At 31.7% G+C, this 12,461-nt stretch overlaps 1 protein-coding gene across 1 annotated transcript in view; it reads left to right on the top strand.

Moving 5' to 3' along the window:
* LOC134722346 (neural cell adhesion molecule 1-like) overlaps positions 1 to 10,849 on the top strand; it is a 29,917-nt gene extending 19,068 nt beyond the window's left edge. Inside the window, exons 6-7 of the mRNA XM_063585960.1 lie at positions 713 to 844; positions 10,794 to 10,849. Of these exons, the coding sequence (XP_063442030.1) occupies positions 713 to 844; positions 10,794 to 10,849 (188 nt within the window). The remainder of the gene's footprint in view (positions 1 to 712; positions 845 to 10,793) is intronic.
* The last annotated feature ends 1,612 nt before the right edge of the window (positions 10,850 to 12,461 follow it).

The following is a 12,461-nucleotide window of genomic DNA, read 5'->3' as shown; positions in this document are numbered from 1 at the left end:
ACATATTGTTTTGTGCTTCTTAGTTACATATTTGTTTGTTTTATGATGATTAAGATTATAACACAATGTTGACGGCTGTCCCCCTATTTTTGACATTTTTTTCTATTATGCCTGTTTGTTTTGTTTGCGCATCGTTGTTAATATATTGGAATTTAATGCGACCGTCATAAAAGTGAGAGGATAAGCTGGCTATAAAACCAGGTTCAGTCATTCCTTTTCTAAGTAAGGAAATATCTGTACTAAGTCAGAATTGTGACAATGTTATCCATTCGTTTAATGTGTTTGAGCTTTTGATTTTGCCATTTAATAAAGGACTTTTCGTTTTGAATTTTCCTCGGAGTTCCGTATTTTTGTGATTTTACTTTTTGCTATATCTTTATATTTATGTGTATGCTTATATCGGGTTATATTACTATAAACAGTCTTTGGAAGTCACCTCAATAGTCAAATAAATGACCTCTAGACTATATTACACACGGAATGCTGAAACATATTATCAAGCCAATGTATTATATACTTTTGAGAAACAATTTAGTATGTTATACATAAAAAATGAGAGCTTCACTAAACCTTGTGTACATTATTTTGAAAGCTTATACCCCTTTAATTGTTTTGTGAGTGTGTTCACTGAAATCATTTCTGCTAAAAAGGGGAATGTCCGCTTAAATATTTAACGGCACAAAACATAAATCTTATATATCTTTCTTTGTAGAGGAGTTTATCAAATCTGAAAATGTTATTGCCGTCGGTGTTGGAGCTGGAATAGGAACATCTTTGATGATATTGACACTAGCAGTAATTGTTGTTTTTATTGTGAAACGACATCGTCACCGTAGAAACAAAGGTATTTAATTAAGATACATAGTCTTAAATAGATATATCTATACGGGCAGACATTTCGAAATTTAAAAATTTCACGATACACTTTGTCAATAAACTGTTGCCTTTACAAACCAAAACAAATACTGATGGCAGCTTGTTTATTTATGCTCAATGTTCTTTTTATTTGATTTTCTTTCATATTCCATTAAATGAGTATAATCATTCAACATTTTATATCGAAAACAGGAACGAACTCAGACTGGCGTCAAATGCCGTATGGAGGTCAAAATACGATTTGTAACCTGTAAACGTTTAACTCACAACATTCCTAAAAATAGCATATAACTAGGATAGAATTCAAGATTAGGTTTGTAATACTGATATCACATTTACTAAGAACAATGAAAATAACAATACTAATTATTATCAAATTGTGGTAGTAATTAGATAATTATTTTATTATCTAGCTATGTCGATGTTTCTTCTAAATCAAACTGTAAACCAAATATATCGTATTAATTCAGTTGACCCAAACTAAAGTTTAAAAAATGAACTGGATGATTAATAACCTTTACCATAAGACACGAAAACAATAAACATAAATATAATTTACAACTACACACGATCAGACATTTGACAAAATCCGATGAGAATAACAAATATAACATCAAAACTAAATACATGAATTTAAGATAGAAAAGTACCGTGGAACGTCTTATATCAATGCGAATTCACACTCATCAAGCAAAACAGTCACAATCGGGAATAAGTCACGTTCGAAAATTAAAAGATCAGACGACGTTATAAAAAACCACAATCTAATACGTTGTAGAAATGTCCTTAGTTTGGACAAAGACACATTGCATGGATCAACCAATTCATGGTGTCGGTAAAAAAAAAAAATTAATCTGTCTTCCTCATAATTTTCTTGGAGCAGTTTCTGCATTAGGAGTACACTCCTGTATATGAAGTCCGTATCGTGTGAACATGCACGAGTATAACGTATCAATTGAGATATGTAAACACCATACGAAGGGGCAGAGGGTGTGTTACTGCTGATAAATGGAAAAATAATAATTGGGCAGTTGAAATCGCCTCGTTTATTAAAGATTTTCATGTGAAGTCGTCCATCTGTGTCAATATTGAGGAAAAGATCAAGGTACGAAGCAGTCCTTCAAGTAACAGTAGTATCCTTAATTTCAAGTTCACTGAGATATATGAGATGTATTAATTGGCTGAAATATGGGCTATTTAATAATAGGACATTATCAATATATAGGAAAGTTAAATAAGAGAATTTAAAATGGAATTAAAAAAAAAGTTTGTGTCTGCCCTCTGTTATACCCACTCTGAAAATATCAGATTTAATAACTCAAAAATAGCAAAACGGTTGTTGCCACATTTGAACATTTATTCAAATTTATTTTGTCATAAAACTACCATTGGACATTTAAAAATAAATAAATCTTTAGAAACGTGCACATAGATGTGTGCTAGTAATGTTGTGACTGGCCTCCATGAACAAATGTTCACTCCGCAACGACAAAAAATAATTATCGAAATCAAAATCATTATTTTATTCAAACAAGTTGTTGTCCATTTCTTAGATGTGTTTTAGCTTTGGATTTGGCAATGTTATTAGCGACCTTCGTTTTAAATTTTCCTCGGAGTTCAGTATTTTTGTCATTTTACTTTTTCCTTTTGTTAGCCACTAATACATGTAAAACAACTTCATGAAGTAAAGTAACCGTCATCTATGGATGCTGAGTTTATAGATATAGGAAAATGTGTTTGTTTGTATCGAAAATTTGTGATAGCGTACTTTTTCACTTGGCCACTTTACAGTGTCTTTTTGTTAAAAGAAATATTGACCTCAAATCATAAACGTGGAGTTTATGAAATGAAAATTAGTATCGGATACAATAGTCATTGATACTTTAATCTCATAACCCGCGCGTAACAACAGCGGTTGCAACCATGTAAATACGTCGATTGTGCAACATTTCGTTATTCAACATTCCGTTGCGAGGTCGACACATATCCGTACACAGCGGATTTATATTGCTACGCAGGGAGCAGACATTAGTGAATACTTAAAAAACGACTCGTTACATTTTCTAGCAGTTAGAATTAAAAATTAAATAGTAGTTTGTCATTTTTTTTTAAGAAAATTACATTCGAATTTACATCCTAGCATGGTTGAGCACTAGCACAATCGATGCGATAAGGAAATCGTTGATCACTTTTATTACGTATTTATTTGTCAAACTTATTTTCTTTAAAGGCAATATATGTTTTGATCAATTTTTTATAATTCAAATCCGATAGAAGAAAACAAAACTATAAACAAATGTTTGTTTTACATATGGAGAAACAATGAGAATAAAAATCGTACAGGTTTTTGTTCATATTTATAAATAACAGTACTATTTTGTATGGTAATAGTAGTATTGTTTTTACCGTTATTTTATTTCAGAAGGTAATGCTATTTACGAATCAACACAGTCGAGTTCAAGGCAAGTATTTATAATTCACTAACCGAAATTATCGTCCAACCCATATTTTGTATTCAAACCAAAAAAACGGGGTATGGAATCGAAAATGTCATAAATGTTATCAAAAACTTCAGAAAAAAGTATTCAAACTGCAGGAGTATGGCACATCTGACTAGCTGAATACATAAATAGGATTATAAGTGTTACAGCAGTAATGATTGAGGGTATACATCATTTAATTTGATCACCATTATACATCATGAACCATCAGTTAGTCTACAGATTAATTTTAGATAAAACTACAACATACAGGTAATAACTTTTAAAGAGCGTCTACAAATGCAACATCATGACATTTGTTTCATGTTAAATGAGAAAACACGTGATTTTGTATCATATTTTCATCATTATTTGTTGATTTTTTACATATTCAATACCAATTAAATAACGAATTTGCTTAAAACTCAAAACCAAGTCCGTGAGTCTATGCTTATTTTAAATCGTCACAACATAAATGCATGTACATAATGATTTAAAGGCACAATTATGAACATGTTTCCCTTATTGCATGTGCTTTCTATACTTAAGTTGACCTTTTTTAAGATAATTTCAGCAGCAATATTTAAGACATAAACAGGTAAATACATTTTATTTTGGCGTTATTCATTTCTATTTCAACAAAGCAAAATTGTATTCAATAATATACCAACAAATGTGACATAATCCATTTACTGTTCGTTGACCTCCACACGTTGACATGTTTGTACTAATATACAGAAGTGCGGTCGTCAACGTATCCTCTACATTTTTTTTACAAATGGTTAAATTGTTTGCTGGATGCAACATGTGCAATGTGTAAGACTTTTGGCTAACGGCAACTCCTATTGACAGAACATAACATTGTCCACAAGTGTAGAACCGAAGTGCTTATATTCACCCTTGAAACTATATCATATTGTTACTTTGTAGAAAACCATCAGCAAACGAGGATCATCTATATAATGACCTTCAACAATTCCAAGGGGGTAAGCTCTGAAACAAACGAAAACTTTCTTTTCGATTTTATAACTTGTTTCAGTCAGTGCTCCATTAACTGCGTTGATCTTAAAAACCAAACAAAAATATGCAAACATTTAAATCCAACTAGAACACACCCATGATATCGCGGGTCCATGACTGAATTAAAGTATATAACTATGTGTAGGCCTTATTTAAGTATTGGTATTGTCATCTGATAAACATGATAAGGTCATGGCGATTATAAGATACAGAGTTTACTCTGTTTCAAAACCTTTCTGTTTGAACCCGTCGACCTGGAACTTACATATATCAATTATTGGTAATATTTATTATTTATAAAACAAAAGGTCTTGGAATGGAGTTTAATTCTTTTATTCGAGGTTTACATCATGCCCGCTAACAAATTAAAAACTGTACCTATACGCCTTATTTTAAGTCCAGATTTTTAGTATTAAAGTCTTACTGATTAAAATACTAAAATAGGGAACAATTTGACAATAATTGAATTTAGTAGTGTCAACCCTGTGATTATATCTCGTGTATATCGCAAAATCCTAAATACACCGTTTGGTGGGTTTTTTAACACACTGGTATTAAAGAGATAATAGTAACTGCAATTACGATTATCCAAATATGGCGACGGCAGATATAGGTAAAATCTTTACAGTCAATTTACTTAAATGTAGCATGTTTTTGTCACTAGTTACTCAGCTGCAAGGTTTTTCTATACCATTACATCATATTTGAACCGTAATAGTGCACAGGAATTGTCTAAGCGCTTTTGGAAATTGCCGTTGAAAAATTCGGGATGATAATCGTAACTATATGGAATTTTTCTTGTTTGATAATCGTAATTTCTTTATCGGATAATAGTAACTGAAAAATTAATTGTTTCTTTGAGCATTTTGATGGTATTGTGTGTATTAAAATGCAAATGTATAGTTAATGGATGACATTAATGGAAAATAAAAAAAAATGAAGAAACTTACAGGTTAATATTTAAGGCAAATTTACTTATATATCTTTCGATTTAGTGGCGTTTTTTTTTTACAAAATGGAAGGGGGGTAGCAATATCCCATATCCCAAAAGTGCAAAACTGTTGTTCTTAATTTCTTGTCAAACTGTCTCAAGCGAATACTAAACGTCTTTCCTACTTCATACTGGCATAACGGGTATGGACTAGAATTGAACCCGCAGTCGCTTCCCGGGGGAAGAAATAGCACACATAGCCACCTTCATTAAATGATCTAAAACAATAATTATTATATTTACTATGTTTTTCAGGATAAATCAATGTTCTTTAACAGTCTAAGGGCCAGCTGAAGGACGCCTCCGGGTGCGGGAATTTCTGGCGACATTGAAAACCTATTGGTGACCTTCTGGTGTTGTTTTGTGTATGGTGAGGTTGTTGTCTCTGTGATACATTCCCCATTTTCATTCTCAATCTTATTAATCACAAATCTGATGTAGGGTGACACATGCGTTTCCCCTGACAATTATTGCCATATATCATAACTTCCTAAAAAATTGCCTCATCGCTCATTCCCATAATTTGTGACATTCCTAGTTCTTGGGAGTTTTCTGTATTTTAACATAGTTCTTGTTTTTCCCATATCCAAATTTCTTAAAGCTTGTTCACCCTTCCAATTTTATGATATAATAGTATGTAGCTGTTTTCATTAGAACCATTAATAATGTATCCACAAAAAGATATGTCATAAGATGTTGAGTCGTGATTAATTCATCTCCATAATTTCATCATGTGCTATCAGATATACTTTTTTAGTGTCAATATCAATAAAACACTATCCAGTTACGATTATCTTCGCATTTTTTAATACCATAATTACGATTATCTTTTTATCCGAGTTACGATTAAAATCCCGAATTTTTAAACGGCAAATTTCAAAGCGCTTATACAATTCCAGTGCACCGTTACGATTCAAATATGATGTAATGGTATAGAAAAACCTTGCAGCTGAGTAACTAGTGACAAAAACATGCTACATTTGAGTAAAATGACTGTAAAGATTTTACCTTTATCTGCCGTCGCCATATTGGGATAATCGTAATTGCAGTTACTATTATCTCGTTAATACCAGTGTAACAGAAGCGGAACGTACAGATAAGGTAATAGGTAACAGGTGAATATACTATTGGTATCGGTATCGGATTCGATCCGGAACTTGTTAATTATTGGCAATATTAATAATGTGGAAAACAAAAGGGTCTGGAGTGGTGTAATATTCAATCTACATCATTGTCCTATATAAGTTATATATAAAGTTGAATTCTTTGATTTGTCGTTTTTACCCGATCACGGCTGACAAATTGGACCTCGTTATTTTAGTATTATAGATGTATCTCCATGCAAGTATCTTTTAGTAAGATAGTTTATAAAAGATAAATATACATATTCAGTCTAGTAATTTACCATTAAACCACAAATCCAATGATTGAGTCATCATTTACTTATATTTTTGTCTCGATATGACGAAATCTAAAAAGCAACACTTAGACGTGGTATTTTGGACGTCGGCTGCGTCGGCGTTAACAATTAGGTCAGCTTATGAGAGACCACTACTGAATGAAATTGGTATGCAGTTGTATATCTTATTTCCATTGATATTCTTTGACCCGGCCACTCAGTTGTTGTCTATGAATATTTTCCATAGTTTACATTAAGGAAAATTTAAGATGGACCACTAACGATAAGTCGATCACATTTGAAATGCAACGGTATTCACACGCCGTGTTGCTCATGGAAAGTAAACGCTATCCAGTTTGTTGAAGTATTTTTAACATGTGAAGCCAATACTAACATCACAGGAACTTGAAGGATTGTGTGCACAACCACAAAAAGTAATAGGAAATTATGATTTACCATTATTCGTTTATCTGACATTCGGTCCGCAGGTTCAATATAGAAATTGTTAGAATGATATTTGATCATGTTGATCATTTGATAGATATACGGTTTATAACTTGATTAACTTTTAGTTAGGTGAACAATATCAGCAGTTTTAATTAAGCAGTTAAGCATTTTATTCTGTCACGCTCCTGGTATTCTTGAACAGAATAAAACGTAGGGAATAATATTATAGAAAACATAAAGTACAGAAAAATCCGAAGAATTCACTATGTTATCATGTTTTTCCCTCATGCATCAGAATCTTAAGTTTTGATATACAACTAATAACCTTAGTGTTGACATGTCGGAAATGTCTAATATGTCCACATCATATTCGATCAGAACATACTTAAACTGGCTTGGACTGCATATAGTGAACTTGCATGAAGTGAAAAGTTTATTCCCGTATCCTCGCAGTTCATTGCATATAGCAAGAAATCATATATACAAACCAACTTTGTTTTTAATGAAATTTGTAAATAACATTATCAAACTGTGTAAGTCAATTGAGTTGTATTTTCAACCAAGAGTACACTTTTTAGATAACATATCAGCTCAAAGGACACAGACTGCTCTCGTAAAACTAATGAAATTGAGAATGGTAATTGGGAATGTGCCAAGGAGACAACAACCCGACCATAGAGCAGAAAACAGCAGAAGGTCACCAACAGGTCTTCAATGCAACGAGAAATTCCCGCCTCGGAGGTGTCCATCAGCTGGCCCCTAAACAAATATGTACTAGTTCAGTGACAATGAACGCCATACTAAACTCCAAATTGTACACAAGAAAGTAAAAGATAAAATAATGCATGACTTACAAAAGCCAGAGGCTCCTGACTTGGAACAGGTGCAAAAATGCGGCGGGGTTAAACATGTTTGTGAGATCTCAACCCTCCCCTATACCTCTAGCCAATGCTAAAGACCACCAAAATTATTTTATTTTCAAAATATTATTATCAAATTATGGTAAAGTGATGGTTTAGCTATGGAGAAAACAATCTATGTAATACTCTGTATTTTCCTTGATATTTGCACTTTATATGTAAAGAAAGGACTTTATTCTATCTTTTATAATAATTGTTTTTAATTGTTATAACACGAAATAATGCATGGTTGGTGATATGTATATGTGATATGTAATATTATGAACACACAAAGTTCCCTTTGGTGATGACCATTATCATATGCTGTGATCACAACATTATTTGCAGACGTAGCAAAACTATTTGCAGGTTTTAAACATTATATGCAATAGTCACAACATTATATGAAGTCGCGACAACATTATCTGCTGGTTGCGGCACATTGTACAAAATGTATGTAGTGGTAAAAACCTTATTTGCGGTATTATATACTAGTACTTACAAAATACTTATCTTGCACTGAAAGTTCCATTTAAGGAATGACTGTAATATTTTTTATGTTATTTAGAATAGATAGAAAAAAATATTACAGTCATTTCTTATAATTTAATTGTAAATTCCATTTTAAAACGTAGAAAACTATGTAAAACGTTGATGAAGTCACGGTCACATTACTAAATTATGTCTATGAGCGGATTACAAAATAACGTCAGCCAATAAAAAGACGCGTTACATTCAAAATTAAACCATACGCTTTTAAAGAAATGTTGCAGATGTTAAATGGTTAAGTAAAGTTTTATTTCGCTGCTCACCAAAATAAACATTTCCAAAATTTGATAAAAGTTTATCTCTGAATCAACCTATTTTTGGTGTTAAATACACTATAAAGAGATTTAACTGCATAGTTTGTCCGGTGTTATCAGTTATTCAAATGTTGCCTATTAGCGTAATTTTCTGCTTTAACATTAAAATGTTAATTACTGTTTTCAAAGATCATTTTTGGTTTTTATATACTAATATCAAAATGTTTGACAAACGCTTTTTATTTTCCTTTTAATATTGTTTTGTCTCACCTTGTAATATAGTTAAAGGTATGTATAACAGGCTGCAGCCAAAATTTTCCATAAAGCTATTTTAAATGGTACAACCCTCTAAAAGAACATTCTACACTCAGATATGTTTACAAAATTTGAACTAACACAATCATGTACTATTATCAATCATCATCGTCCATGAGCGTTACTTTAATCAATAACACACGTATAATGTTGTGACCACTGAATATAATGTTCCGACTACTGCATTAAATACTGTCACAACAGCACATCATATTGTAACATTAGTATAAAATTTTCCGACAGCTGAATATAATGTTGTCACGATCGCATATAACGTTGTAACCACTGCATGTAGTGTTCCGACAACTGTATATAAAGCTTTAACGACTGCATATAATATTTTGACCACAACATATAATGTTGTAGCCACTACATATATTGCTTTCATGAATGCATATAATGCTGTGATCACTTCATATAATGAAAATTCTCAACAGAAGGTAGTCATAACGTTCTAAATATACCAGTCATATACAAGGTAACTTGCTTGACCTTTTTGTAAAGATAGCACACATCTCAAATATAGGAAGCTAATTCTATAAGATTAATGGCGGTTTTGACACAATGGAAAACAATTCACCATAAGTGTTGGCCAATTCCAAACTTACGTATGCCTGAAATATGCATAGTATTTGGATGATTTTATCATAAGAATGTTATAATTGAAAACATAACGACAAATGAGGTTGCCATTTTATTTCGCCACAGGAGTGCCCGACACTAGATATGTGAGACAACTGTTTATAAGGTGACGGGCAAAATATCTACTATCTGATAGTGACAAGAACCATGTCGATTAAAAAATAATAAGTTATTTAATGTTAAACATGTAGCCTCCCAAACGAATATACTGCAAAAGCGAAGATATTATGCATCTTGGTTTTACGCCTAACTTCATTATTAATAAATTATCATTTTGAAAATTAAAATCACAAAAACACTGAACTTTGAGGAACTTCCATAAAGGAAATTTCCAATTCAAATGGCAATATTAAAAACTCAAACACATCAAACGTATAAATTACAACTGTCATAGTCTGGAATTAGTACAGGTATTTTCTTATGCACCCAAAGGTGGATTTAACCTGGTTTTAAAGCTAACTAAACCTCTCATTTGTATGACTGTCGCATCAAATTTCATTATATTGACAACGATGAGTAAACAAAACAAACAAACATAATACTATATTAGCTAGGTAAAAGTGTCAAAAATAGGGTAACAGCAGTCAACATTGTATTAGAATCTTAATCACTATAAAAAAACAATAAATAAATATGTATAACACAGAAGCAAACAATTTAGACCACAAATTTTATTAAAAACGATACAAGAAAAGAATACACAATTAAAGCATAGTACAATTATATAATGACGGGATGTACAGTTAGCCATCATATATGTTTCAAAGAAACATAAAAAGGAATATAGACAAAGCACATTAGCAAAAATGAAAGACTTATTCCAGTTCGTCCATCCTTCCGTCTGTATGCATATCTTGTTTATAAGTTCTATCACAGTGCTAGTTTGATATTTTAATTAGTATTATTATAATTTTGTTTCAGATATCAACAAACAACATATAGACGACCAAGCAACGTATGCCAATCAGAGTTTTTGAAACTAACTCCGCTATAAAAAATGTACACAATATCAAATTGATAATTACGATATTTGTTTAAGTTATTGAGATATGTTTATGCAACATACCATCACTCGTTTTTTTGTGACTATTATTTATGTCCGTCGTCTAGCAACACCAACACCAATAAAATAGTTGTATATATATAAAATTATGTATTCACCTCCTTTATTAGGAACGTTTCAAGAAAAGAATTAGCATTAGTAAGGGGTTTTTTCCCGCAACAAACTTAATCCTTGTTTATCAAATCTCCATATTGGATGATATTCTTTCCATATACAATCTTATTTTTTCTTATTGGATTGCATTCAGATATCTTCAGGTACTAGCAAATAAAAAGAACAGACAAGGTTTCGTCAATCTCACTGCTTATACATCGAATTTAACATACGCAGTTATCTCTGTAACAGAATCTTTGCAAACGAGAATAATTTAATTTTGAAATTATCAATTTTCCCCCATTTGTTGAACTATACCAACTTCACATGTAAAAGTGATATGCATTATGCAACTTATTCGGTACCTAAGAGCTTGCAGCTGATAACGGACTGAAAGAAACGTAATCAGTCACTGAACATATATGTGGCAAACCAGGGTTATGTCAAACAACGTCTCGATTATTAGCAACTATGCAAATAATATCTGAAGTAATGAGTCTAGGTACTGATGTTGTTCCTCATTTTAATAACGTTTATTTTAATTTGTCTTTACAAGTGATTATCAATCATGCACTTTTGACGAAGTCAGACGTAAAATATAGAATCAGTCAGATTATATTGATTGAGAAGAAAGTACGAGGCACAATATGAGAAAACTGTTCCATATATAACGTATCGACTGAGTGAAAGTCCTTATTTAATATATTACATAATTTTCGTGCTAATAGAGCAAGTTTTTAAAATGATATTAATGCGGTGTAACTTTTGTTTATTAACATGGCGTCAATATTATTTAATAAATACTAACGTCCAATCAATTTCTCAAAATAGTAACAAAACACATAAATGTTAATTGAACAACACGTGACCCATTTAACAAATGAAACATGAAAAAAAGGCATATGCAATAATAACCTTAACTGTTTAGTCATTTTGTATGCCCTATTTATGGGCAATATGTTTTTTAGTCTGTGTGTTCGTTCGTTCTTCCGTCCGATTGTTCGTTCCGCTTCAGTTTAAAGTTTTCGTTAAACTTTTTGGACAAGGTAGTTTTTTATGAAGTTGAAGTCCAAGCAACCTAAAATTTGATATAAATGTTCTCTAGGATATGATCTTTATAACTTTAATGCCTTATTAAAGATTTTTCCATATTTTCAAGGTCCTCTGAACATAGAAAATGATAGTGCGGATGAAGCATCCGTGTACTGAGGACACATTCGTAGTGGCTCGGTTCTTAACATCCCGCAATTGTGTTATGCTTTGGCAATATTTTGTATTCTTGTATTCCATTTTTCCTTGATATGATTTGTGTGTAAAAAGTAAACTCATAAAAAAACTGAACTCAGAGGAAAATCTATTTGGAAAGTCCATAATCACATGGCAAAATCAAATAACAAAACGCATCAGAAACGAATGGACAAGAACTGTCATAT

Source organism: Mytilus trossulus, chromosome 6, assembly GCF_036588685.1.
Source record: "Mytilus trossulus isolate FHL-02 chromosome 6, PNRI_Mtr1.1.1.hap1, whole genome shotgun sequence".
Lineage (NCBI taxonomy): Eukaryota > Metazoa > Mollusca > Bivalvia > Mytilida > Mytilidae > Mytilus > Mytilus trossulus.
This window is presented reverse-complemented; position numbering and strand designations above follow the sequence as displayed.